This window comes from Lissotriton vulgaris, chromosome 2_1, assembly GCF_964263255.1.
Source record: "Lissotriton vulgaris chromosome 2_1, aLisVul1.2, whole genome shotgun sequence".
Taxonomy (NCBI): Eukaryota; Metazoa; Chordata; class Amphibia; order Caudata; family Salamandridae; genus Lissotriton; species Lissotriton vulgaris.
This window is the reverse complement of record NC_141687.1, coordinates 181,923,346-181,950,133: the sequence shown is the minus strand read 5'-3', so window position 1 is coordinate 181,950,133 and position 26,788 is coordinate 181,923,346. Positions and strand designations below refer to the sequence as shown.

The 26,788-nt window shown below is 46.7% G+C and overlaps 1 protein-coding gene across 2 annotated transcripts in view; it reads right to left on the bottom strand.

The window, feature by feature from the left end:
- MKS1 (MKS transition zone complex subunit 1) overlaps positions 1-26,788 on the bottom strand; it is a 341,489-nt gene that overhangs the window by 122,279 nt on the left and 192,422 nt on the right. For both annotated transcript variants that reach the window (XM_086954701.1, XM_086954702.1), the window contains exon 9: positions 13,291-13,347. In XM_086954701.1, coding sequence (XP_086810827.1) covers positions 13,291-13,347 — 57 coding nt within the window. The remainder of the gene's footprint in view (positions 1-13,290; positions 13,348-26,788) is intronic.

The following is a 26,788-nucleotide window of genomic DNA, read 5'->3' as shown; positions in this document are numbered from 1 at the left end:
GAATAAAATCCTTTCCCCTTTAAGGATGCTGGAACCCGTTCGATGGCTCCTTTGTGTAGCATGACAGACAGTTCTTGGAGAAGGAGGCGTAGGTGCTTGTGCGCCCGTCCCTGGGGAGGTGTATTGGGGGGGATGTTGGTGAATTCGAGAGAATGTCAGAATCATATCATTTGCAGGACCCACCGGTCCGTGGTTATCTGGTGCCAATTGTTGAGGAAATTGGGTCAGTTTTCCTCCAATTTGAAAGGATGGAGAGGGTTGTAGGACTGGCTTGAGTAAGTTGTCACTGGCGGCCGCCAGCGCCCCTCTTGGGATTTTTGCCTCTGAAGGTAGATCTGCCATAAGAAGATTGCCGACCTTGTTGCTGCTTGTGCTGGTATTGATTTCTGTTATTGTATGAATACGAGGACCTGTTCTGATAAGAACCCCTATAGGAGGACTGACCTCTGGAGCGGTTGCCTCGAAAGGACTGGTTTCGTGACTGCAACGTGCCCAGTGCCCTGGCGGTATCTGTGTCCTTCTTTATGGCCTGTAGTGCCTCATCGATTTTTTCTCCAAAAAGATGCTGGCCGTCGAAAGGCATGTCCAGCACCTTCGATTGAACCTCCTGGCGGAAAGATGTAGCTTTCAGCCAGCCCTGACGGCGCAGAACAGCAGCTCCAGCGAGCTGACGGAACCCAGTCATGGCTGCATCTATAGCACAGTCGATGATCTCTGCAGCCGAATTTTGACCTTCCACAAGGAGAGCCTTGACTTCGCCCTGGACCGCGTCGGGCAGTTCTTGTACGTAAGGGGCTATGTCCTCCCAGAGCTGACGATTGTAACGTCCCAGCAGGGCAATGGAGTTGGCCACTTTGATTGACATGGCTGACGTAGTCGTGAACCTTTTACCAATCGTGTCCAGTTTTCTGCCTTCCTTGTCAGGAGGCGCGGACAGCGGGGAGGACGGGTTGCGGGAGTGTTTCTGGGCCGCTTGAGTAACCACAGAATCCGGTTTGGGGTGGCCGTTGAGGCAAGCCGCCGCCGCAATCGGGGCCTTATATTTCTTGTCCAGGCGTGGCACCACCGCGGGCACAGAAGCGGGCGTTAGCATCAATTTCTTGCCTTGCTCCCATAGGAACTCAATAATCGGAACTGATTTAGCTGACTTTTGGTTCTGCTCCTTGAAGTCGTGCAAAAAGCATTCCGTTTCAGTCGATTCCACGACCATATGGAATCTTTTAGCCGCCCTGTCCACCAGTTTGTGGAAGCCACCAATGTCCACAGGCACCGAGTCTGCTTGGCGAGGGTGTGGCGAAGCTGGAGACGACGAAGCTGGGGATGACGCTCCATAGCCATCTTCGTCATGCTGGTCCGAGTGGACGTCGTGGACCTCTCCTTCCTCCAGTTCTTCTTCCTCCTCTTCCTCCTCTGAGGATTCCTCCGCCTGAGGTTGGACCTTGTCACGGGGTCTCACCTGAGGTCGGAACTGTTCGCGGTTGTTTTGAGCGGGAGGTTGATTTGGGGCGGACGCCGGTGTATGTGTGACAGGCGTCTGATTCGCACTGTCCGCATCTGGGAAGCGTTGTTTGTAATCTTGTACAAGGTACCGTAGGTCATTGACCAGAGTTGCCGGCAGGCATATCATTGGGGTGACCTCCGTGCGGACACTAGTGTGGACGGAGTGTTCCTGGTAGCTGAACTCCTCATGCTCTTCATCAGTACTTTGGCATTTGACGTTAAGGTCCGAGATAGAGGTAGCGGGACCCGGGTGGTTATCCTCTTCAGACTCCTCACTTTGGAAGAGTTCCGGAGGTGGCTGCATTTCTACTCTGCTCGGAGACGTTGCTTCCGGGGTAATCTGCGGTTTGGCGGTTTTGCCAGACGTGGCCTGTAAGCCTGCTGCAGTCGAGGGCGCCGTTGACGGCGTTAACGAGAGGGCTGATACTTCAACCAGTTTGGATTTCTTCCAGGGTGCTGTCAGTGCCATTTCCGTCGACGATTCGCTCGTCGACGGAGCCTTCTTCTTTGCCGGCGACGACACCGCCGTCGACGAAGACCTGTCCGAGGGCGGGGAAGTTGACGGCACTTTTGTCGTGGACGACGATTTCGACGTCGACGTTGTCGTCGGCGATGCACCCGTCGACGGTGAGCCCGTCATCTGCGCCTTCGTCGACATTGCCGTTGTAACCGGCGTCTTCGTCGTCGACTCCTTCGTCGACGTCTTAGTGTTTGAGCCTCCCGTCAACGTCTTCGTTGTCGATGGTGGGTCCTTCGGCAGTGACTTTGACGACGATGGGCTCGTCAACACTGACGTCGTTGGCGGGGACTCCGCCGTCGAGAAGGTCTTCGTCTTTGACGACGATTTCAGTAGAGTGATAGAGGAAACAGGTCTACCTGAGGACGAGGATGTAGTCGTTGTTGTCGTTGCTGAGGGCGACGACGCCGACGTCGTCGACACTGTGGTCGTGACCGAGGTAGTCCTCTGGGCATGTCTGGCAGTTGACGGAGCAGGCTTTTTAAAAGTTTGATCGTCTCGAACAGACACTGAAGACGTCGTAGATTTTGCCTCTGAAGACTTCTTGTGTGCCTTCTTAGGAGGAGTGTCTGCGTGGCCAGGGGAAGCTACCCTGGGCCTCTTTTTAGAGACTTCTGAGGACTTGGAAACACTGCCTTCGGAAGATTCCAGAGTGTCTCTGTCCTTAAGCCTGTCGAGCCATACGAGAAGACGAGCTTCTCTGTCCTTCACAGTCTTTTTAGGGAAGGCTCTGCATATCCTGCATTTGTCCGAGACGTGGTCTGGGTACAGGCAATACAAGCACATATCGTGCTTATCATCCGCATGGATCCGTTTCTTCCCACATGAAGAGCAGGCCTTGAAAAGGGGTTTCTTCTGTGATTCCGACATGGAAGAGGCCTTTTTCTGTGATTCCGACATGGAGGCCTTTTTCTGCGATTCCGACATGAAATAAGGCAGTGAAAGGGAAACACGTACTGTAAGAACAGTGTAGTGAATCAGTCTATTGAAGAATTGAGATCCAAGAAGCACTTTCAAAGAAAGTTCGATGATTTCGAAGAAAACCTGAGGAGAGCTCAGGCTGGAGACTCCCTAGCACAACGTGCGGTAGAAAATCTGAGGGACTGAGGCTCCTCCCAGGAAGGTTCTAGAGGGAGGTCGGAGCTGATTGGCTGACTGTGAGAGTTTGGTCCTTTTTTACATAAGGACGAGGAAAGGCTACTAAGGCGAGGCCCTTAGGCCTATTTTCTCTATGTATGTCTATAGGACATTACTTTTTATGTACCGGAGGCTCCCGTCTCGGCGACGGGGAATGATTCAGGCATGTGAATCTATGAAAGACACCCAAATACTGGATAACCATTAAGTTATTGTCCTAGTTAAAAGGGGGGCAAGAAATCCCTACTCAGTCCCATGCCGAAAACTCACCAACGTGACAATAGCGTCCTGCAAAGTGCTCTGCGTCCCTCGATAAATGCGGCCTTAAACGAGTATTGAATCGGACTTTAAATAATGAACTGCACATGCGCAGAACGTCTCAAAAGTGATTACGAATGCACAAAGGGATCACATGCGGCTAATACTTTGCGGTCTTAGTGTGATGCTTGTCACACAAAAGAGGGGAAAGATTCATAAAAAGAAGCAATGTGATATGCAGATTCCGCAGCTACCTTCACACAAATAACAAAAAACATATGCAAAAAAAGGATATATCCACCAATTCAGATATTAAAATGCAGTGTGTTGGTAGAAAATATTAAATTGTGATATGTACACATTGCCGAACAGAAAAGGAATTCCACATTGTGATGATAATTATAAATGTAATATCCTACATATATGAAACCGAGTAATGGGATAATGCCGATATCGCAGTGTTGATAAAGCAACTGCTATCACCAACGGAGAATAAGGGATTGGTCACTACTGTAGACAGCGAGTTGCGAAAGTGCTTGCTGCAAAAGAAGAAAATACTATCCACACCTATAATGAAGCCGTCTTAAAGGACATACAGTTTCAAGCACAACCAAGACCCTCAAAGATTCGTGACCCATGGAATTAAGATGACAATAACTCCTCATATCATGACGGCCAGTGATATAAATAGTTAACCTAAAAGGGTGCCTACTACTAGAAACGCATGCACAACTTGCAAGTGGTCATGATCCAGCAAGTCATGACAAGATTAAAACTAAGTGCCGCCTATTATGGGGAGGAGGATGCAGTACAAACACACAATATGCCCGATGTGTGAATAAGCAATTTACATATTACCAAGGTATCATGCTGGGCCTATTGCGCGATTATCTAGCATGAAAATAGAAACAATATTAGGCCATTGTCATTGGCTGTGCGACCCGGCTGGGAGTTGTGTGTGTGAAAGAGAAAAAAAAAAAAACTCTAGTGGTGCGAACGTGCGCGCGCGACGTAAAAAAGGGCTGGGCACGTCATGCACGCCTGTGCCGTTCTAGCAAGCTGATCGCCCGCAAAGTAGCACTTCTCAAAGCCGCTACTAAATGTCTCGGCCAGACCAGCGCATGCACAACATTACCCCAAGAGCTGGCTATCCTCTAGATTAAGGATCAACAATCTTTTGAAGGAAATTATCAACAACCAAACTTCAACCAAATTCATACTGGCAAAATGATTGGAAAATGAATTATAAACTTGTAATACAAACAAAGGCATTTTAATGATGGAATTTAAGTTTTCCTAATTAGAATGATAGTAAATGCAATAATCTAATCACATGGAAAATCTTTCTCTATTTAACAGAACCACAGATCACGTCGAGTTACAATGGCTTTTCAAACCAATTAATTAGTTATTTACATGAGTTTTGAAGGCTATTCTCAGAGAATATTTGGGAAATTTACTAGGAAATAGTACATTTCTAAGGACACTGGTCAAAACATGGTAGGATTTAAAGACCATCTCCTTAAATGGGACAGTAGCATTGAGGATTTCTCAGAGGATGTATTTAATGAACTGCAATTGAGGAGGAGCTAACTAAAAAGGTGATTTATTCATCATAGCCATATGGTACCGTCAAAAAGGTTACTAGTGATCACTTTAAAAGGTTTTTGATAAGTAAGTAGTTCAAGAGATATTCCAGAAATGTACACTTAGCCTACACTGCACCATTTAGCACCTTTCACTTGTTTCAACAAGCATTGGCATAGCCAATAGGTCTCGCCTTTGGGACCTTATAAGTGTTTAGCCACGCAAAAGTTGATGTGGTTGTACCAAGGATATTGTGCTGCATAACTAAACAATTAGAAGGTCCCAAAAGCGAGACCTATTGGCTATGCCAATGCTTGTTCCTAATGAAACGTGCGATGTCCTTACCTTTTAATAAATATGCATATTGTTTCAACTATGTGACTTGTGCATATAAGCATATATGTTGCATCGAAAAGATTTCCATCTGTGCAGATTGCTATTTGAAAAGATTAGTAATCTAATCAATAATAAGAAACTTTGTATATGGGCAAGGACCAAAGCTAATTAATAGTCGTTAATGCTATCATTGGTTCTTACCTTTACACTTCTGTATTTTCAAGGAGCTCTGCGCTGCCTGTTTTTTCTTTAAATTCTGGCCATGAGTCATACTACACTCACTGAGAAAAAAATCAATTTATGCGGAATGATACAAAAAGCAAAAAAATGACTGTCTTTCTCAGTGTGTGCATACCTTTGAGTTGCATGTATACATAACAACATCTACACCACAACAATGATTTTAAAAAAATGCATATTTTCTTCTCAAACATTACATAAACAATTGAATACACTGGTCAACCGAACTACTTCACCGATCGACAGTTAGTTTGTCTCACAACAAGGGACATTAGCCTCATTGGCATTGCTTCAATGCCATAGCGCCGTTCCTGAGTCAATAGCTCGATCGGGGGAGACTCGGAGGCAAGGAGGAGTATTTTCAAAGGTGTTAGACCTTAATCTGGAGGCCACAGCTCCGGAAAACGGTGTGCCGCCTGCCCAGGGGAATTAATTATAAAGTGTGAGTATAGAGTTTTTCAAGTGTGGAAAGGAAGAGCAAAATTAAAGCAATAACACTGTAATGCCTCTTCCGAAGGCTGGGAGGCATATATTTATTATTCATGGGATCTTGAGCAGGAACGTTTGTGTCTGGTGTGCAGTGGCCCTCTCTAAGCAGTCTGCTTGGATTTGTTAATTGATTGTAACAAGCATTGGCCGCGCGACCCGGCCAAGTTGAGTTGTGTGTGTGAAAGAAAAAACCGTGAGTGGTGCACGCGTCTTTTTGGCCTGTAAGAACACCACACGACTGTCACAAAATGTTACACGGACAGAATAATAACATAATTACTGCTGGTTACGGCATCGCACAGTGTTAAAGGTGGCAAAATACCCATTAAGTTACTGTCCAAGTTAAAAAGGGGGCAAGAAATCCCTACTCAGTCCCATGCAGAAAACTCACCAAAGTGACAATAGCGTCCTGCAAAGTGCTCCGCGTCCCTCGATAAATGCGGCCTTAAACGAGTATGGAATCGGACTTTAAATAATGGACTGCACATGCGCAGAACGTCTCAAAAGTGATTACGAATGCACAAAGGGATCACATGCGGCTAATACTGCGCGATCTTAATGTTTATCATGCTGGGCCTATTTGCGCGATTATCTAGCATGAAAACAGAAACAATATGAGGCCATTGTCATTGGCTGCGCGACCCAGCCAGGAGTTGTGTGTGTGAAAAAAAAAATGTGAGTGGTGCATGCGTGCGTGACGCGAAAAGTGCTGTGCACGTCGCTCGTGCTTGTTCGCGTTCTAGCAAGCTGATCGCCCGCAAATTAGCACTTCTCAAAGCAGCTACTAAATGTCTCGGCCAGAGCAGCACATGCGCTGGATGAGGACGAGACCTAAAAATTACCCCATAATGCACACTTTCCAATTTCCCATCCACTGTTAGCATGCTATCCAAATTAATATTATAGAGCCCAGAATGAGAAATGCTAGGGAACTGTCCTTCACTGCTGGATAAGTGATCTATCTTGATGAGGACCCAAAACCAATCAGACTATTAATAAAATCATTTCTTTGAATGCAATAAACAAATAGCATTGGCAGAAAAAAACTTTAATTTAGACATCATTTTAGGGTATTGCTTGCAATCTATCCACAGTGAACCACTGTTCTAGATCATATTTACCCAAGCCCGTTTTGTAATATCACTACATTGAAAAAGTGCCTACTACCCAAGGGCTAGAGGGCTAGGGGTTTTCCGTACCCCACTTTTATTCAATCTCTTATTGGCGAAATTCCAAATGACTAGCTATCACTGGATTCAACCCCAAAATCAGCAGCATCAATATGTAGGAGTTTTTTTACATGTATGATAAGCTCATTTTAATTCATCCACCCTTCAGACTACAACGACAACTAAATTGCTGGGAAGGGTATTGTTTCAGGAAAAGATTGAGACTGACCCTTGAAAACGTAAGATAAAGATAACATGATTAAGCAGTAAAAATATGCTTGGTGTTACATGAGTTTGCTATTCAAGATAGTCTAGAAAAATAATTATCTTGGCTTGTTGACTAAAGATTGGTTAGCAACGACAGTTTTTGAATGGCTAGGTAGTCCATGGCTCAGTCATGGAGTGGCTGCTTAAATATAGTGGATCACTGGGAAAACCAGGTGTAGCTTAGTTCCAGTGACACAGTGTGTACGGGACCTACATCTGGGTATACCCGCCCCAATTAGTACACTACTACACTATATGAAAAGTGATGGAAGGAAAGCTTGAATTAATCTCAGATGATTACTCGGGCTGCACTGCAGTCCATTATACTTTGTACACCATGCCTCCTCAGTTTGGACCCAGCTATATTCAAATAGGGTCTTTTGAGAAGGCACACTGTGGACCACTTTGAATAACAGCATGAAAGACTGAGTTTAATTTAATCAACTCTGTAAGAAAACTATCCAAATGTGATTATACAATGTTGGTGTATATTGGACTGAAGTCTTGAGTTTTAGTTTTTGAACATACACCTTGTGTGTGGGTTACCACAGTTCGACGCCCATTGACCTGATTTGAGGGGCTGTTTATGCTATTTTCGGTATTTGGAAGAGGATGGCATGACGCAACATTGGATGACTATCGATGAAGGCTCTATTTGAGGCCGGCAGAAACCACTGAGCATGTGTCGCTTGAATGTTCTTAACTGCTAGAGAATAGATGGCATTACATCACCTCCTGGTTGCCTACTCTCTATTGCTATTTTTAAGATTTTGTTAAAGTACTTGTGCGTCATACATGTGTGCGCCACATGTAATGAGGCAAAATTTTTTTGCATTGTTTTAATTAAGCTAAATCTATGAACGTATCCTATTTTATTAATGCCTGTAATAACAATATTTTTGAGTATATGTATACCAGTATTTAGGCCTGGATGAAACTATTCATCACATCGAAAATAAAACTGTGGCCACAATTTCCTCTATTTGGCGTTGGTGGAGTAATTCCTTGTAAAGGGTTGTAGCATATGTAAGTAAATGGCACAGAACTAGCATCTACAAGTAAAGACATGGCGGTGCAGGGAACACAGGTTAAAAATAAAGGCATTTGATCCCACTAAATTGGACTCTGGGACAATGTGGGATAGTTCTTAAACAGAAAACGAAACAATGAATATGAAACTAAAACTTAACAACGGACCCCGTACCGACATAATGAGTCACAATAAAAGCAAGTAACACTGTAGTGAAGAGGACAGAAGCATAGAAAAACCAATTCATGAACCATAATCCATATCTTCTATTTCTATTCCTAGTAGAAAATGAATAATAGGTTAACAGTGAATGTTTAATGGGAGATTTGAGCAATGGGTGGGTCTATGAGAGGGTGATGGTGGAGAGGGGTGGGAAAGATGATGGCATTCCAGGAAGTAAACAGAACAGGCAATAACAAAAATACAATGTTATAATCATTTTACAGTTGAAATTAACCGTCGAGGAGTTATAGTATTAATGTACACTACTTGGTTAGAGGACAACGTAGACCAATGTTAAAGCTCTGGCTCTTGACAGCGCGGAAGGAAACAGTGAAAGAAACCAGAGTGTGTGCAGAACTGTAAGGAATGGAGCAGAAAATGTGACTGTGATACGACTGTGGCAATAGCTATATGGAATAGTGTAGGACTTGGCCTTTTTGGATAAAGTTCCCTAAACTTTTTGCATTCTCCCTAGACCATTTTCCTGACATAAAGTTGGCAATTTAGATGCTTTGGGTAATTTGCTACTGCTGATCACTGTCAAAGTACAAGTGTTCCCTATGTAAAGTGTAATGGTAATTAGTTGGCCATGATTGGTATGTTTGCCTTACTTGTAAAGTCCCTAATGATGTGCACTATGTGTGTCATGGCTAGTAATGCAAAGGTGCATGGAGAAGGGAACTCAGGCCTGCATGCAGAGTGCTAAGTTAGCATGTTGTCCTGACAAGTGCTCCTACTTGTCAGCCCTGACTTTCCCTTTTACATACACAGTGGGCACCCCTGTGGCAGGTCCCGGCTAACTCCTGGGCAGGGTGCAGTGTAAGTAAAAGGCAGGACATATACTGAGGTGTGTGCTATGTCCTGACAGTGAAAAATACTCCATTTCGTTTTTCACTGGTGAAAGGCCATCCTGCACATAGGACAGAATGGGGGAGACTGGGTATTGTGTTTGTTAGCCTAGTTTCCCAAAGTTTAAAATGGAGAGGTGAAGTTTAGTATGTATGAACTCACAGTGTCATAACACATCTTTCTATGAAAGTGGTTTTGCCACTGTGTGTTCAGAAACCACTCTTTTAGAAAGTGGCTGCGTTTTGTGCTTCAAGCATTTCTGTGTGTCTCTGCTGAATGTGGATTTAATGTCTGGATCTGAGAGGTGAGAGGAGCTGGGGGAGGTCTTGACCCAGGGAGGGGTTGAGATGGCACAAGCTGGCCTGTATCTGGAGAGTAGGCAGAGGAGAAGTCCCAGGAGGTGATGAGGCCTTGGTTGTGGCTATAAAATAATTTACCTTTCTCCTGCTGATTGATTAAGAATCCAGACCCCAGTATCAAAGGGAGAAAGGTGACACTGGGAGGGAGACACCCAGAACTGATTTGGGCAGGGGTCAAGGACCCCTGAGCTCAACGAACTTCAAAGACATTTAGGGGTATAACTATGAGAGCTGAGACCCCTGAACGTTGGAATAGAAATGGATTGAGACTGCCAAGGCTTCGACCCATTTCGTGGTCAAGATGAACCACTGCTAAGAAAGGATCAACTGAAGAGACTGCTGGGAGGGACCGACCCTTGCCTCGTGATCTGGGGCTGGTCTGCAGTTTGCTGTTTTAACCAAAGACGAGGCTGTTGGGACTGTGCTTTGTGCACTGGGCCACACCGCTTGAAGAAGACTGTGCTTTGTGCTGTGTCTTGTTACCCCAAGGGCCCGAGGTGAGCTGGCTCCCTGTTTGGGAACACAGGAACATACATGTTTCCGGAGAAGTTTCAAACGACACGGTGGGCGCATGTGGTGGCCGAACCTCAGAAAGTGTGCCCTGTGATCTTGGACACACGGAAGAGAAGTGAGACTCGGACGTGCCGGGTGCATGTTGTGGTGTCTTGAAGGTGTTGGTGAGGAGCGCCTGGTGAACGTGTTCATCAGAATTGGAGTGAGTCTCAGACGTGCAGGGTGTGTGTTGGGGTGCACCGGAGGCGCTTGTGAAGAGTGCCTGGTCATCCAGTGCACCGGAGGAGAAGTGAGGCTCGGACACGGTGAGCGTGTCGGGGTGCGGCCGAAGGCGTTGGTTAAGAGCGCCTGGATATCGGGCAACCAGAGTTGGAGTAATTCTCAGTGAAGCAGTGTGCGTGCTTTGGTGCAACCTGGGACTGTGGAGGTGATCGGCTGATCATCATGTGCACCGAAAGAAAGTGAGGCTCTGCATTGCTTTGAACGTGTCTTTGTGCCAATTGAGACCGCAGGAAGGAGTGCCTGGTGGACGTGCACTCGGAGTCGACGTGAAATTCCATCAGCGTTGTGTGTGTGGCTTCCTGCCAGAGGAGACCCGGATGGTCCTGTGGTGAACGTGCACCCGGTGTAACGTAATCTCAGAGGTGTGGGGTACATGTGCCTTGCGGCCCCCTGAGACCTTCCCAACAGTTGCGGCCCGGACCGGCAGCCCCGGAGAAGATGAGCTGCCAGGCCAAGCAGCTGAGGCCCATTAAGAAAGTTCTGCACGGAAGGCCCAGTTCACTGAAGGTGGAGAGTGGGATCGCGCCCCCAGGTAACGTGGATCACTGCCTGGGCAGGGTGCGGGCTTGGAGGGACACTCTCTCTGCCTCTCAGTCCTTCTGGCGACGTGAGCCTGTACTTCAGATTGGGGTCCGTTCTGAACAAAGCAGTGGCAGTACTGGGGCCAGAGTGAGAAGCTGTACTTTATGTCATCGTTGATACGTGTTGGGGGTAATTGTCATGGAAGAGGCTGACTGTCGTAATACACATTGCCAATATTGTTGCTAACGAACTGTCTTATGACGCCTGACATTATTTCTGCATAATGAAGTACACAATTGTAGCTCTACGCATTGCATTATTTCTACATTGCAAAGTACAGGATTGTAGCGGTATGCATTGCATTATTTCTTCATTGCAAAGTACATGATTGTAGCTACGCATTGCATTATTCCTTAATTGCAAAGTACATGACTGTAGCGGTACGCATTGCATTATTTCTCCCATTGCAAGGTACAGGGGTGTAACGTTACACATTGTATTATTTCTCATTTGCCTAGCACAGGATTGTATTGTTACGCAGCGCACTATTGTTTATCAATTGCAACATGATTCTAGCATTGCGACCAGCCTAGCATTTTGAAAGCATTGGTTTGGATTTCAACCTACCTGCCAGCCGGAACAATATTACCCTTTATTATATGTTGGCTTTTGTATTGTGTGGTCTGATCGTATATCTTTTTATATAAAGTTTATACTCGTTTTATCAAACTCGTGTGGAATCAATTTGTGGTGTCACCAGTGGGTTGCTGTGAGTGTGGTTGCACATACTCACACTCGTGCTTTGGAGATTGGCCTGTCTGCTTGTGCCAAGCTACTATGGGGTGAGCAGGGCTATCAGAAACGGTGTCCCTACTTGGCATAACGTTGAGTGCGCGTCTGGGACTCCTGCTTTCAACAAATAGTGAAAAATCACTGGTTTGGAATGATGCTGAAGCAGGGACTTCTGATAGCTTTAAGAACGCTCATAGTTGGGTGATTGGTAGATGTAAGCAGTATATTGCCCTCATACACAAGTAATCATTAGTAAGACATTGTGGGATGGGTGATATCGTTTCCAAACTCAAAAGAAACAGATAAGATTAGGAGATTTCCCCTACGCTGGAAAATTGGGAGTAAAATGTCCCACTCCGTTTGCAGTCTGTGTTATGATGCACTTTATACACAGGATGTGACATCCTACCAGGAGCTGCTCTCAGGGCACAGCTTGTTCTGTACACGGTCTATATACTTGAGAATATTATGGTGCTTTGCACAGGACAAAATCTGCTATTGCGTGGCCAGGGAGGAGGGCAGCTAGCCACTGTCTTTGCAACATGTGAGGCTGCTGGGTCCAGAAACAAATACGTATTTCTCTAACTCTGTAAGTCACCAACTTGCGAAAGTCCACATTATAAATGAATGTCATTATTTCTATAATGTCCTGAGAGCTAGCATGTCAAGCGCATGCTCGAAGGCAGAGGAGGCAAGTTTAACGTTGGAGAGGAACTTTACCAGAAAGACTGAAGTGGGCCACTGTCCGAGTGAGGTGGTATTCCATGGGGTCAAAGCAAAAATGCCGATGGCTGAAATGGTACGGCATACGTGACTCCCCTGGAAAATGTATATCATAAAGATAGCCTGTACACACCTTGTGGGGAGCTGTGGTCATCGGTTTTCTTCTCTACATTTGCTGGGATACATTACCAATGGCGTGGCCAAAGGCTTCAGACTAGCACATTACAAAACCAACATATAAAGTGAGCAGCAATACATGTTTTTGTCTTTTTTTGTTGTTGAAAATAATGCATTTATATTAAATTGTACATGACAATAGGATTTACAAGTAAGTGGCAAACGGTGATAGCAATACATGTTTAACAATACACGTGTCGATTAAATTGTGATGTAGCAATATATGGGCATATATTCAATTTTTGACATACACCATTTGACACTTAGTTGACCATTACAATAAATGCTGGATGATCCCATTGATGCAAATTAAACACTCACCATTTCAAAGTCGGTGCCCACCAGACTGCTTAGATATTCTCTATGTCGATTATACAGCTGGAAAGAGAAGAGGTGATGAGTCTTAAACACTTCTTTAATCTGACAATGCATGGATTAAGCTGCTTTAGCTAGATCCTTTTCCCAATGCCTGTTCTAGATACAGGGTGTCCATTGAATCCCTTCTGTTTACAATTCAAAAATTATGTTATCAGCACTGGTAGCACATGCATATTGAAGAGTTCCTAGTTCTTAATGCCCATCAGTTACTTTATAACTCAGCGCTCTACTCAAGAAGCCATCGGCTGACCCCACCGACCTCAAAAACTACCGCCCCATCTCGCTGCTCCAGTTTCCTGCAAAAGTCATCGAGAAGACCGTCAACAAGCAGCTGGCCGCCTTCCTCGAGACGAACGGATCCCTGGACCCCTCGCAGTCTGGCTTCTGGGCCAACCACAGCACCGAGACCGCCCTGATCGCAGTCACCGATGACATCCGAGCGCTGCTCGACAACAGAGAAACAGCGGCCCTCATCCTCCTCGACCTCTCCGCGGCCTTCGACACTGTCTGCCATCGTACCCTAGTACAACGCCTCAGCAATGTCGGAGTCCAGGAGAAGGCACTGGATTGGATCATCTCCTTCCTCGCCGGAAGGACACAGAGAGTCCGCCTCCCTCCGTTCAGATCTGAAGCCACCGAAGTCATCTGCGGCGTCCCTCAAGGCTCCTCGCTCAGTCCAACCTCTTCAACATCTACATGAGCCCCCTCGCAGACATCGCACGCCAGCACAACCTCAACATCATCTCCTACGCCGACGGCACCCAGCTGATCCTCTCCCTTACCAACGACCCCGCCACCGCCAGAGCCAACCTTCACGAAGGGATGAAAGAGGTAGCCGAATGGATGAAGAACAGCCGCCTGAAACTGAACTCAGATAAGACGGAAGTCCTCATCCTGGGATCTTCGTCCTCTGCCTGGGACGACTCCTGGTGGCCCCCCGCAGCGCACCCAAACAAACAGACCACGCACGCAACCTGGGCTTCATCCTGGACTCCTCCCTCTCCATGACCAGACAAGTCAACGCCGTCTCCTCGTCGTGCTTCAACATCCTGCGCATGCTACGTAAGATCTTCCGGTGGATCCCCACCGAGACCAGGAAGACGGTCACCCAGGCCCTCGTCACCAGCCGTCTGGACTACGGCAACACCCTCTACGCCGGAACCACCGCCAAACTCCAGAAGAGACTCCAGCGGATCCAGAACGCCTCAGCACGACTCATCCTGGACATCCACCGTCGCAGCCACATCTCCGGACACCTGAGAGACCTGCACTGGCTCCCGGTCAACAAGAGAATCACCTTCCGTCTCCTCGCCCACGCACACAAAGCCCTACACCGCCAAGGCCCAGGATACCTCAACAGCCGCCTCAACTTCTACGCTCCCAAACGCCAGCTTCGATCGACCAGCCACGCCCTCGCCGCCGTCCCCCGCATCCGTAGAGCCACCACAGGGGGACGGTCCTTCTCCTACCTCGCCGCCAAGACATGGAACTCCCTCCCCACCCACCTCCGCCTGACCCAGGACCACCTCGCCTTCAGGAAGCAACTCAAGACCTGGTTGTTCGAGCAGTAGCAGATCCCTCTCCCCCAGTGCCTTGAGACCCTCTGGGTAAGTAGTGCGCTATATAAATGCAATGATTGATTGATTGATTTATTTTATGGTGTAAAGATCCCATCAGAAATCCAGGCAAGCATCCAGCTAAACTCTGTATTTGCCATAGTGATGGGCAATTGACAGCGCTGAAGGCCAAAAATAGCAGGAATGAAGCTATAAACATGGTGGGGTAGTGGAACTCTTAAAAGGATTGAGTATACTATACAACTGCATTATTGCCTGTCTAAACCGTAACTAATTAGCTGGGTGTTACCATTGGTCAACTTTTTACCATAGATGTATTGTATTTTTCATTTAATGATGCAAACCTTCTTGATTAAATGTTAAGTTGAGAGTTTTGCTCTGTTTTGGTGCCTGTCATTTTCCTGTTATAATCCTTGATGCACGTGTACTAAATGCAATGATAACTACATGCACATCTTTGTATCTTTTATGTGTAATTAACACTTGTTATGCAAATACATATTGAATATTTTTTTTTAAACAATTGAGGAGTTATTTTTTGAAGTTTAAAATGTGCTGAGGATCATAAAAGAGAAACATTTCCACAAAGGGCATCTAGGGCTGCCTTATCTGTTCAGGGCATTGCTTTTAAAGTAAAATAAAAAAAAGATGCTGGTCAAGACAGGGAACAAAACTGCCATGCATTACTGACTGAAGAAAGAACATTTTAAGCACTTATTTCTCTTCTTGGTGGTCTTGGGAATTCACTCCTGCACTCAGGAGCAAATTGTGTCACTGTTAGTTCGTTATCACGCAGAGAAGGAGTATATGTAAGCACACGTCTTGAGGAGGAAAGCCCTAAAGAAACTATATTCCTCTTTGTGGACAATCAGCTAGGCTTCATTCAACAAATACACACATTTTGCCTAGCTTTCAAGATTTCTGATGACAACCCCAGCCCCCATCAAAAACCACCATCACAGAACAACCTCTCAAAAAAACACCTCTAACACACATCATCACAGGTACCTTCCTCAACAACCTCTATGCCATTCTAAATATTGCACAATAACGACCATGGGCCTGAGGCACTAAACTGCTAAACTGACATAAAAGACAACAGGTGAAAAATGAACAGATATGTTTTGAGAAGGGTTTGTATTTGAGAAGGAGAGGGGTTGAGCCTAACTGCAAGTGGGAGGGTGAAGGAAGCTGGCTCTTTATATAATGGACCAAAACAAAGTATACTGTGTAAAGAGTCCAGGCAACCCCAATTGGTTTACAGAGGCACAATTGATATCCCAAATGCTGTCTTTTACGGTAGTGTTGGCGAGCAGTTAGGAGTGTCAGAGGGTAATACTAAGTATTTCTTGACACACACAGGGGCAATAAATGACACACACACTCAATAATACATCTGAGATGAATTTAGAAAAATAAGTCGTATTTTTTTAAAATTATTTTTATATTTCTTTTTATTAATAGACATCAAAAAATAAAAATAATGACATGACATGGTGGAGACAAATAAGTTGTATTTTAAATAAATATTGAATATCAATAACTTCGACAGCAAGTATGGACTTTTTTAACTATAGAATTTTGTAGGTAAGTAAAATAGTTACTTAAATGCGCTTTTACCCACAATGCTTTCCTAAGGGAGAAAAGGCATAGATAGTATACAGGTATTTATGGTTGGCTTATGAGAGTCTCCTTTGGTGCCTATGGTTGTAAGGGCCAAGGTTCAAAGTACTAGCAACAGTTTCTGCTTTGGGCCGTCTGGGTGTAGAGGTGCCGTTCACGTTGGTAGCTGTGGGTGCTGTGCCGGTAAGGCGAAGGGGAGCAAAGGGAGGCACCCAGAAGCAGGCTGCAGAGGGGGTCTAAGGAACAAGTTTGAGCGCTCCCAATGAAGAGCTTGGGTCAAAAGGGTCTGGGGGACCAGAGAGCAGTCAGTTCATGGGCACCCCAGCTGGGGGGGGGGGTCGGGTGCAGAGCAACAAGGTCGTCAGTCTCGCAGGTTGAGGGTACAACATCAGGATAGCTGGGCCCCCTCAAAGTGGGTTTCCGCAGTGCTAACGTCCCCTGATGGCTGCTCAGTGTCGTTGGAGTCCAGATTGGACTCTCATTGTCTTGGCTTTCTGCAAGGGGTCCAGGACCCGGGTATTGGTCCTGAGCGGCTCCGGTTAGCCCTAGTGTCATCTAACTTGGTAGTGGAGCAGATTTGACCTTCAGGAGCAGAGGTGAGAAGCAACTCTTTGAACCAGACTTTGCTATTGGGTGCCTGCGGACTGCAGGGGAGTAGCTCCCTACTCCAAGGGAGACTGCCTGGTAATTTACGTAGGGCTAGCAGTCTGCCGGGGTTCTCTGAAGCTTGTCAGCAGCAGGACGTGTTGCTGGTCATGATTGTAGAGACTTAGTGCAGGTAAGCAGGGTTTGGCGGCAAAAATTTACAGCAGTTTTCAGTTCTCTGTTTTCTTGCTGCTCTTCTTTGTCCTATCTTCTTGATCCATTGAATCTGAGTTGCTGGTGTCAGGGGTGCCACCTAAATATTCAATATAGGGGCATTACAGGGAGTGCCAGTAGAAGCCAATTGGCTACTTACCCTTAGGGTGTCTACACCATCTATATGGACCCCTTCCTGTGGGAAGTGCGCATAACCATGACCCAGAAAGCCTAATTTCACCAAAACTAAGATGGCGGAATTCTAAAAATCGTATCCACTTCAGATAGCCCACCTTAGGTGTGGTATTAGCCTGAGAGGGGGGCACACCTCCTGACTAGCTAATTTTCCCTGCCTATCCTGGTGCCAAATGAGCCCGGGGCAAGGTGTGACATTTCCCCTGTCTGGGGAAGTCTTGGGTTGTAAAACAAAGGCAGCAGAGGCCTTTGAAGCCTGCTGCCTTGATTTGCTGATTACTAGCTAACCTGCTAGGAGGAGGTGACAACACCTGCAGCCACAGCAGACATTCTTTCTGCCCATAGAGAGAGCGGGATGTCACCTGCAGGGGTCAGAAACCTGCCTGTGGTGGCAGACTGGTCTACACCAGCCAGACAGTACACAGGTAGTCGGTTGGTTTTCAGGGGGGTACCTCTAAGGTGCCCTCTGAGTGCATGTATTAATAAATCCATCACTGGAATCAGTGTGGGCTTATTAATATGAAATGCTGGATACCAAATATCTCTAGCTTCAGTGAGGCCATCTTGTAGCTAGGAAACTCGTAAACACCAGTGTCCAGCACATGCACTCAGAATGGCTTCCCTGTCCACTTGCATTATCTAGAATCAATTTAGACACACAGGGGCATATCTGTTCATGGAGATATTTCTACACATGTAGTATATTGCCTGATGGCTTACCTACACTGCAAGCAGTGTCTGCAGGCATGGCACACAGGAGGTTGGCCAGGTCATATCGTCACTTTTCTCTGCACCACGGCACGCAGCCTGCAATGGCAATTGGCTGCTGTGCATGTTTGACTGCCCTGAGGAGTCGAGGCAGTAGTGGAGCTGAGAGCCGCGGGCCAGAGTACTATCAAATCACGGCCGGGGGCCATTCCCTAAAAACACAGGAGCCTCGGGGGCATTTTGGCAATGCGCCAGGAGCCGCGGGTAGCTCCAGACGCGGAAGGAGCTGCAAGGCCATCTTTGCAACGCGGCAGGAGTCGCGAGTTGCTCCGGACGCGGCAGGAGCCGCGAGGCCATCTTTGCAACGCGGCAGGAGCCGCGAGTAGCCCCAGACACGGCATGGGCTGCGAGGCCATCTTTGCAACTCGCCAGGAGCCGCGAGTAGCTCCAGACGCGGCAGGAGTCGCAAGGCCATCTTTGCAACGCGGCAGGAGCCGCGAGTAGCCCCAGACACGGCATGGGCTGCGAGGCCATCTTTGCAACTCGCCAGGAGCCGCGAGTAGCTCCAGACGCGGCAGGAGTCGCAAGGCCATCTTTGCAACACGGCAGGAGCCGCGAGTAGTCCCGGATGCGGCAGCAGCCGCAAGGCCATCTTTGCAACACGGCAGCAGCCGTGAGTGGCCCCAGACGCGGCAGGAGCCGCGAGGTCATCTTTGCAACGCGGCAGGAGCCGCGAGTAGCTCCAGACGCGGCAGGAGCCCCGAGGCCATCTTTGCAACACGGCAGGAGCAGCGAGTAGCCCCAGACGTGGCAGGAGCCGCGAGGCCATTTCGGGCAGAAATGGGAGATTACTAATACCGCACCTTTAGCAGCAGGCATCGCCCAGGTAGGAGATCAACAGTGCCAAGGGACTCCGTAGATAAAACAATACACAATAGCTTATACAGCCTGAATATCCAACGGGAGATTTTGCTAGAGGGGTCGCTGACTCCGGGTGTCATAGCAGCTTATAGAGACTTTATAGAGGCCTTGTACCGGCACTTTGACTCTTGTACTCCCTTGCCAAGTGTTTCATAAAACTGCAAATATAAAGACACAGTCTACTCAACATTACCACAAACCCCGCTTCCAGACTCGGGCATCAATGTGCCGACTTAATGCATTCTGGGTGCTGTAGTCTTGGTTGGTGTTCGCTGAGCTAGTCTTTCAAACCAAGTACAGCTGACACACATTAACCATTGGGTCCATAAGTACTGAATAGAATCCTCCACAGCCCCAGACGCCGGCGCTTAAAGATGATGCTTAAAAAGACACGGCCAGGTATGAAGGTGGAGGTGGAGGTTGACCCCGCAGGTCCTGCACAAAGAAGGATAACAGGGAGTATAACTACCCAACAATCTCAGGAACTAACCGACGGTAACATCCTCCCCTAAGGACTCATCACTCACTTCTTCCAGGCCTCCAGTGGTCCAACAGTCTTGGACGAGGGGCAAATGGAGACAGAGACCGTCTCCAAACTATCAGGAACCCCAAAGACCAACAAGGGTCAGAGGGCGCACTATTCCTGTGAGCCTGCCACCACACAGACATCTGGGAGACCTGAGACCAGTCTTAAGGCCACTGCCCGGGCGAAAAGCCCAATATGGATCACAGCTGATATCAATCAGTGGCCCACAGAGGAAGAGGATGATGAGCATAATGAGGTGGCCGCGGCTAATCCCCCAATGAGCACATGCAAGGGAACGGACCCAACAGCGACACCCTGAGTAAATCAGAAGACAACTTCCTCAGGAATAGAGGTCTTAACTACCTCATTCCTGCACAAATTTGAACAGTCCATCGAACGAACACTGGATGCAACGCCAATAAATCCTGGAAGGACCGCTGACTTGAGAACGCTCCTAACAGAGGGTTAAATCTGTCAGCAATAAGAGAAGTACAGGACACAATGGCTAGGGCGTTGCTATGGGAGTCTACAAAGATGGAAGTACAAATTGATTTACTGCAGTCAATGGCTCAGCACCTGGTGCGCCAAGACGACAAGCTGGCAAAACTAGAGGCGTCACTTGAAGTCCATAATGCCAACGCAGCATACACTAGCTCCTGTGCCGCCATCTTAGGAAAATGGTTAGGGCTACCAGAAGTATTAAAGGACATGCTGGCATTTGCCAAGGGACATGTTCTTTTTAGAACAATAAATCCCAAAGACATCAGCTGTGAGGACCGCGCCACCAGAAATTACCAACTATTTCCCAGCAGAAAGCCGCGTATCCAAGGAGCCACCAGCAGGGCCAAGCTATGAAAACATCACAGAAACACAAGGGAACGGGGACTCCGAGGCCCTACCACTTGACACAACTATCGATGTTTCACACGATGTTGCTTCCCCTGCGGAGAAGGTGGATGGAGTAGTGGCTGGGGCAGAAGCACCTCTGTCAAGAAGGGCGAAGAAAAAGCTGAAGAAACAACTGAAGAAAGCCAAAGCCAAAAGAAGACAAATATTACGAGCAATATCAACTTCTGGTGCTACAGAGAACAAAAACAGCTCAAGGTCACTTTTCCCCATTTTTAACTTCAAACAGGTAACCAAGGCCAAGATGACACGGGAAGAACACTCCGTGTCAGGGGAGGATCAAAGTCAACAGAATACCCATTGGGAGGACCCACAAATAGTTGGGCAAACTTTAGCGAGGATGAGGAAGTTCAGCAGAGCACATTACAGGGGGAAGCCTGTACACAATCTAGGGCCTTGAGCTCCCCAGGCTGGGAGCATCAACACAGGACTGCAAAATATCCTAAAAGAAATCATGACGAGCTGCAAGAAGAACAAATAGAGGCAGAACCGCCAAACGGGGCGAGAGGCACACATCAGCCAGGAGACATCCATAAAAACCTGACGTAAATAATTAATTTACTCTCTTAATTTCTATGCAGGTAAGTACTTGATCAATAATAACTCAAAATCGGAAGAAAGAGACAGAGTCCGTGGTGTTAGAGTTCTTAGGGGTTTTATTCCTTAAAAAGGAATGGTCATGGCCAGGATATCATGTTCTGACCACCACAGGGGTGTCAGAAGGGATAGAGCGCTACATTTTAATAACAGTACATAGCTTATATACTTATTTTACACCATTGGAAACAGTATAGAAGGCGTAACAGCTGAGAGAAGACAAGATAACAGTATACACGTGGTACATGTGCGTAATCAAGAGGCGTGAACTAGAGGTGTGTTCTAGAAACATCACAGGTAAGTGTCACAAAAGGGGTGGCACTAACAGGAATGTTGCAATGTCAGCAGAAATCGGAAGCTTGGATGCGCGCGCAGCTGCATGACGTGTGACTGACGTGAAGCTGGTGGGTGCAGGGGACTTGACATTTGCACTGACCGAAAGAGACAGAAGTCTGGCATGTCAGATCAACTTGTGCTTCTATCATATCTGGTATCTGATATTTAGGAACTAGGCTATCTGGGCGGAAAGGTCTCTAGGGCAGAAGCTATTCTATACTTGCTGTGAGTGCGTGTATAGGCGCCTGAGTGTCTGTATGAGAAGCGTGGGGGCACGGGCCTTCTATGGGAGCATGGCAACAAGGGCTATGAATTACTTGAATTACTTGCACATAGACAGGCCGGCCCTTTGGCTCTGCAGCTGGGAGGAATGTTTACTGAAACTAGCAGGCAGGAATGTATTTTCGGGGAGCGGAACAGATAACTCGAAGGTTATAGTCGATTTTGGCAGGCAGCAGGCTGAGCTGAGCGCGAGGGGCCGCGCTGAAAGTAAGTCAGAGTTCACGGGTACAGAGGCAGCCTGGGCAGAGGCCCTTCGAGTCAGAATCCAGAAAAGAGGCTCGGTGGCAGAAATTCAGGGCCTACTCAGCCAGAGCTGAAAAACATAAAAGTACGTTACAAAAGGACGTTGGCATGGCATACTTAGGAACGGACCATTTAACCCATTCATGGTGGGTCTGAAAGAGGACATGTTAACGTTGGACGCAAATGTATTTGCGTCTTCATAGCTGGTACAGGAGGGAAGTTACATGCACTTTAACTCGTACATGGAGACGGTGGGGTACGCGCTAGGGAACATAACTTGACCATAAAATTTTATATTTCCTCATTCCCTCCTTGTTCCCTACGGACCCTTCATGATATATCAATCCTCATGAATCGATCAGTCTGTTCTTGTAACATTATTTGTTCATCTTTCTTTCTTTGGCTGTTTGAGAGGAAACTGGAATGTTCAATGCATGATGTGGCACACAGTCCACATATCGCCGGCCCACACTGTAGGCACAGGCAGCAGCTGAATACTATGACCAGGCCGAAACCTAGGAAGGATAGGATCTTCCATCCCCAGGCTGTTAACGTTGTCCAGAACCAACCGGACCAAGTCCAGGTGCCTGGATTCTGATGTATCTGATTTGCAATTTTATGCAGACGGGTAATAGCTTGATAGACAGATGGTGCATTTTGTGGAATGAAAACGCAGCAACTTGACCCGATGACCTTACAGGCTCCACCTCTATCTGCCAAGATGACGTCAATAACAAGACGATTTTGAAGGACAACAACCCGCATAGCAGATTGCTCCTCCGTTAAGTTACCTAAGGCGGAGGCAGTTTCATGTACTACAGCTTCAAGTGTTCTAGTTAATCTACGTATTAATTTACTGTTTTGGACAGGTCCTAAAAAGAAAAAGAATCCTTTATTAAAATCAGTGTACTGTTCCCATGCCGTTTCTGTGTAGTCGACAAGTGGAATATCTCTTCTGGGTCTATTCTTTACTAGATTCGTATTTCTATGATAATCAGGGGGAGCCAGAAAAACAGGTGGCAGAAGGAATGCAATATAACAGGTACCATCCCAATCTGGAGGCAAACGTATGTATGCGGTATGACCACAAACAAAATAGGAATGGCTGATAGCTTTAAAGGACGATTTACCATGGTCACTGAATTCGACCACAGTAGTGCATTTACTATGACCTAAGTGTACTGAACCTTTCTTTCGGACACATAATTCACCAGTGACTGGTAATACTAGCATATGGGGCAGAACTGGAGCAGCTTCGGATTCGACAGTAAGGATCATAAGACTAATTGTGTAGTTACCTAATCCATACACTTCATTTTCTAGGTCAGTTCCTATTCGAGTAGGGAGTCCCTCCTTATCAGGGTAACAGACGTTGAGCAGGACTAAGTTCAAGTTTCCCCAAACCCAGCCCCCATCGAAAACAGCAATATCAGGATCTAAGGAATTAATAATTTTTAAACCATGCCCCACAGGAGCCATTGTGAGTGAACGGGTACGGAAAGAGGGGCAGAGCTCCCTTGTAATTCTGGTAGGGAGGGAGTCGGCCACATATCCAGCAATCTGTAGCATTGTTCGTCTGATGGGAGTGGTGTAACATACTAATGAATGTATTGTTGCGCAGCGCAAGTCTGTAAGAGAGTTCGTGTGCAGGTAGTTCACTAAAAGTGTGTTCAGCAGAGACATTGTAAACAGATTGTTCACGCTTGAAGATAGGCCAGTAGATAGGTAGCAGAAAGCTGGCAACAATAACTAAAATACTTAGAATAAACATGATTAATAGGGTCACTATACAGTGACTACGAAGTGATTTACAATATGCACCTTTTTTAACTTGTCTCTCTCTCTCTCTATCTCGATCTAGGGGATACATGTCAGAAACTATTTAACCGATTCACCTAGGGGAGGACTTAAACAATTAAACTGTCTGACTTGCTAGATCGGAGTTTCATACGGTATTCTTCTTGGGGAGTTTTTTCTCGTTCGGATACTGTAAAGTCTTTTTCCTCAACACAGTCTTTGGTGGGGGTGGACGAGTCTCGATCAGGTTTCAGTCCACAAAATTTCTTCACATGACTCGTGTGGACCCACCCCTTTCTCCCCTCAATCTTCACAGCGGTCCTCGTGGTGAGAAGGACGGTCTTCGGAGATTTCCAGCGGGGCTCCAGCGGATTTTTCCGGTCGAAATTCCGGACGAGTACCAGGTCCCCAGGACGGACCTCATGCGGCTTTACATCAGTGTTGTCAGGGAAGGCTGCGGCAACCTGTGAACGACATGATTGGAGTGCAGACATCAAGGAGGCAAGGTAATCTGTCAACATATTACAATCAACATCAGTGATTTTCTTCGGAATGGGCGTCCCCCACATATTCGGTGGTCTGCCAAAAACCACTTCGTACGGGGATAGCCCTGATCTCGAGTGGGCGACCATCCTCATGTAGAATAGTGCCACGGGCAGGGCGACTATCCAGTCGACCCCTTTCTCCTGACATATCTTTGCAAGACGTATTTTTAGTGTCTGGTTATGCCTTTCTACAAGGCCTGCTGCTTCAGGATGTCGGACACAATGGAATTTCCACTGGTAACCTAACAGTAAAGAAACCTGCTTCATTAACTCGGACGAGAATGGCTGTCCGTTATCTGAGTACACGACACGGGGCAAACCGTACCGTGGGAAGAATTCACGAACCAACTGCCGGGCAGTGGTTGGAGCAGTGTAATCTGATACTGGGTAAGCTTCGGTCCAACGGGACAGAGCACAAACAATTACAAGGACATACTTGAATCCTCGACAACTGTTCATCTGGATATAATCCATCTGGAGGACTTCAAAAGGGTGATCGGGAGGATGAAATCCACCTTGCTCTACAGGGACGCTTTTACCTGGATTGAACTGACAACAGATCATGCAAGTACGCACTTTCTGTTTTGCTGCTGCTCGTAAGTGTTTATTGCTCCAGAGATTTTGTAAACTGTCTAACATCGCTTTCTCTCCTAGATGTGCCGGGCTATGTGCTGTATTAATCATGACTTGAACCATAGAGTCAGGGAGAAACCATGTAGATTTTCCCTTCGTCATCCAACCTTGATCTGTCTGGATCCCTCCTAGTTCAGTCCATTTCTTTATTTCATCTGGGGTAGCATGTGCCTGAATGTCAATTACATCTAGAGCGGGATCCTTGACTGCCATACACTTTGTCGGTACTATTGTCTTTGTCACATCAGTAATCTGGGTGTGAGTCAGTGCTGTATGTTTTGCTGTCTGGTCTGCCAGGTCGTTACCCTGGGAAACAGAATCTGTAACTTTAGTATGTGCTTTACACTTCATGACTGATATGCCCGAGGGCAAATGTATTGCTTCTAGCAGTGCTTGAATGAGGGGACCATGTTGTATCTTGGCCCCATGAGAGGTCAGGAAACCTCGTTCTTGCCAGAGGACTCCGAAGTCGTGCACAACTCCGAATGCATAACGGGAATCTGTATATATGTTAACATTTCTGTTCTTGGCTAGAATACAAGCTCGGGTCAGAGCGATGAGCTCTGCTGCTTGAGCAGACAGTGTGTCAATACGATGTGTTTCTTTAACTTCGGTTTCAGTGGTCACTGCATATGCGGCCACTAACTCTCCTGTATTTGTTCTCATGCATGAACCGTCCACATAAAGTGTCAGGTCTTGATTTGTCAGTGGGACATCGGTTAAGTCTCGTCGTGGCTTTGTTACTGCATTAATGATCTCTATACAATCATGCGGGGCTGAATCTGTCATAATTGTAGGTAACAGTGTTGCTGGGTTCAGGATGCTGCAGCGTCTGATTTCTATGTGTGGCTGGAATAGCGTTAATTCATAACCTGTCAGTCGTGCTATAGTCAAGTGCTGAGTTTGGGTTTTGTTTAACAAAACCTCTACAGAGTGTGGTACTTGTACTGTTAACTGATGACCTAAAACAATTGAATCGCTCTGTCTGATTGCTAACGCTGTTGCTGCTACTGACTTTAAGCATGCAGGGAGTGCCTGGGCTACTGAATCCAATGTACTAGAAAAATAAGCGCAAGGCTTATGTGAACCTGCTTGATCTTGAGTGAGGACAGACAACGCTGTACCATCACGTTCTGTAACAAAAAGTGTAAACGGTTTGCTGTAACATGGTGTCGCTAAAACTGGTGCTTGGCATAAGGCTTTCTTTAATTCTTCAAAAGCTTGTGTGTGTTCCTGAGTCCAAGGGAGGGCAGTCGAAGTCGCTGCCTCCTGTGTCGTTAACTGAATGAGTGGTTTAGCTAGAAATGCATATTGAGGAATCCATTGTCTGCAGTACGAGGTAAGGCCTATGAAGGCCCGCACTTCTTTTTGTGTCTGGGGTCGCGGCATATTTACAATTAACTGAATGCGATCGGGAGTGAGCTGTCTCCCCACTTTGGACAGCAAGTGACCCAAGTACACAACTTGCTGAACACAGAATTGTAGCTTTGAAGGAGACACCTTGTGTCCCTTGTCGGCCAGAAAGTGTAAAACTGTCAGTGATGCTTGTTCACATTCGGGCTCACTTCGTGCGGTGATCAGTAGATCATCAACGTATTGCAGTAAAGCGGTGTTAACTGGCATTTGAATACAATCTAGTTGTCTTTTCAGTGCTTGACTATAGATGCTGGGGCTTTCTGTGAATCCTTGAGGTGCGCGCGAAAATTTGAAGCTGCGTCCATTTAAACTGAATCCGAAGAGATATTGGCTCTCTG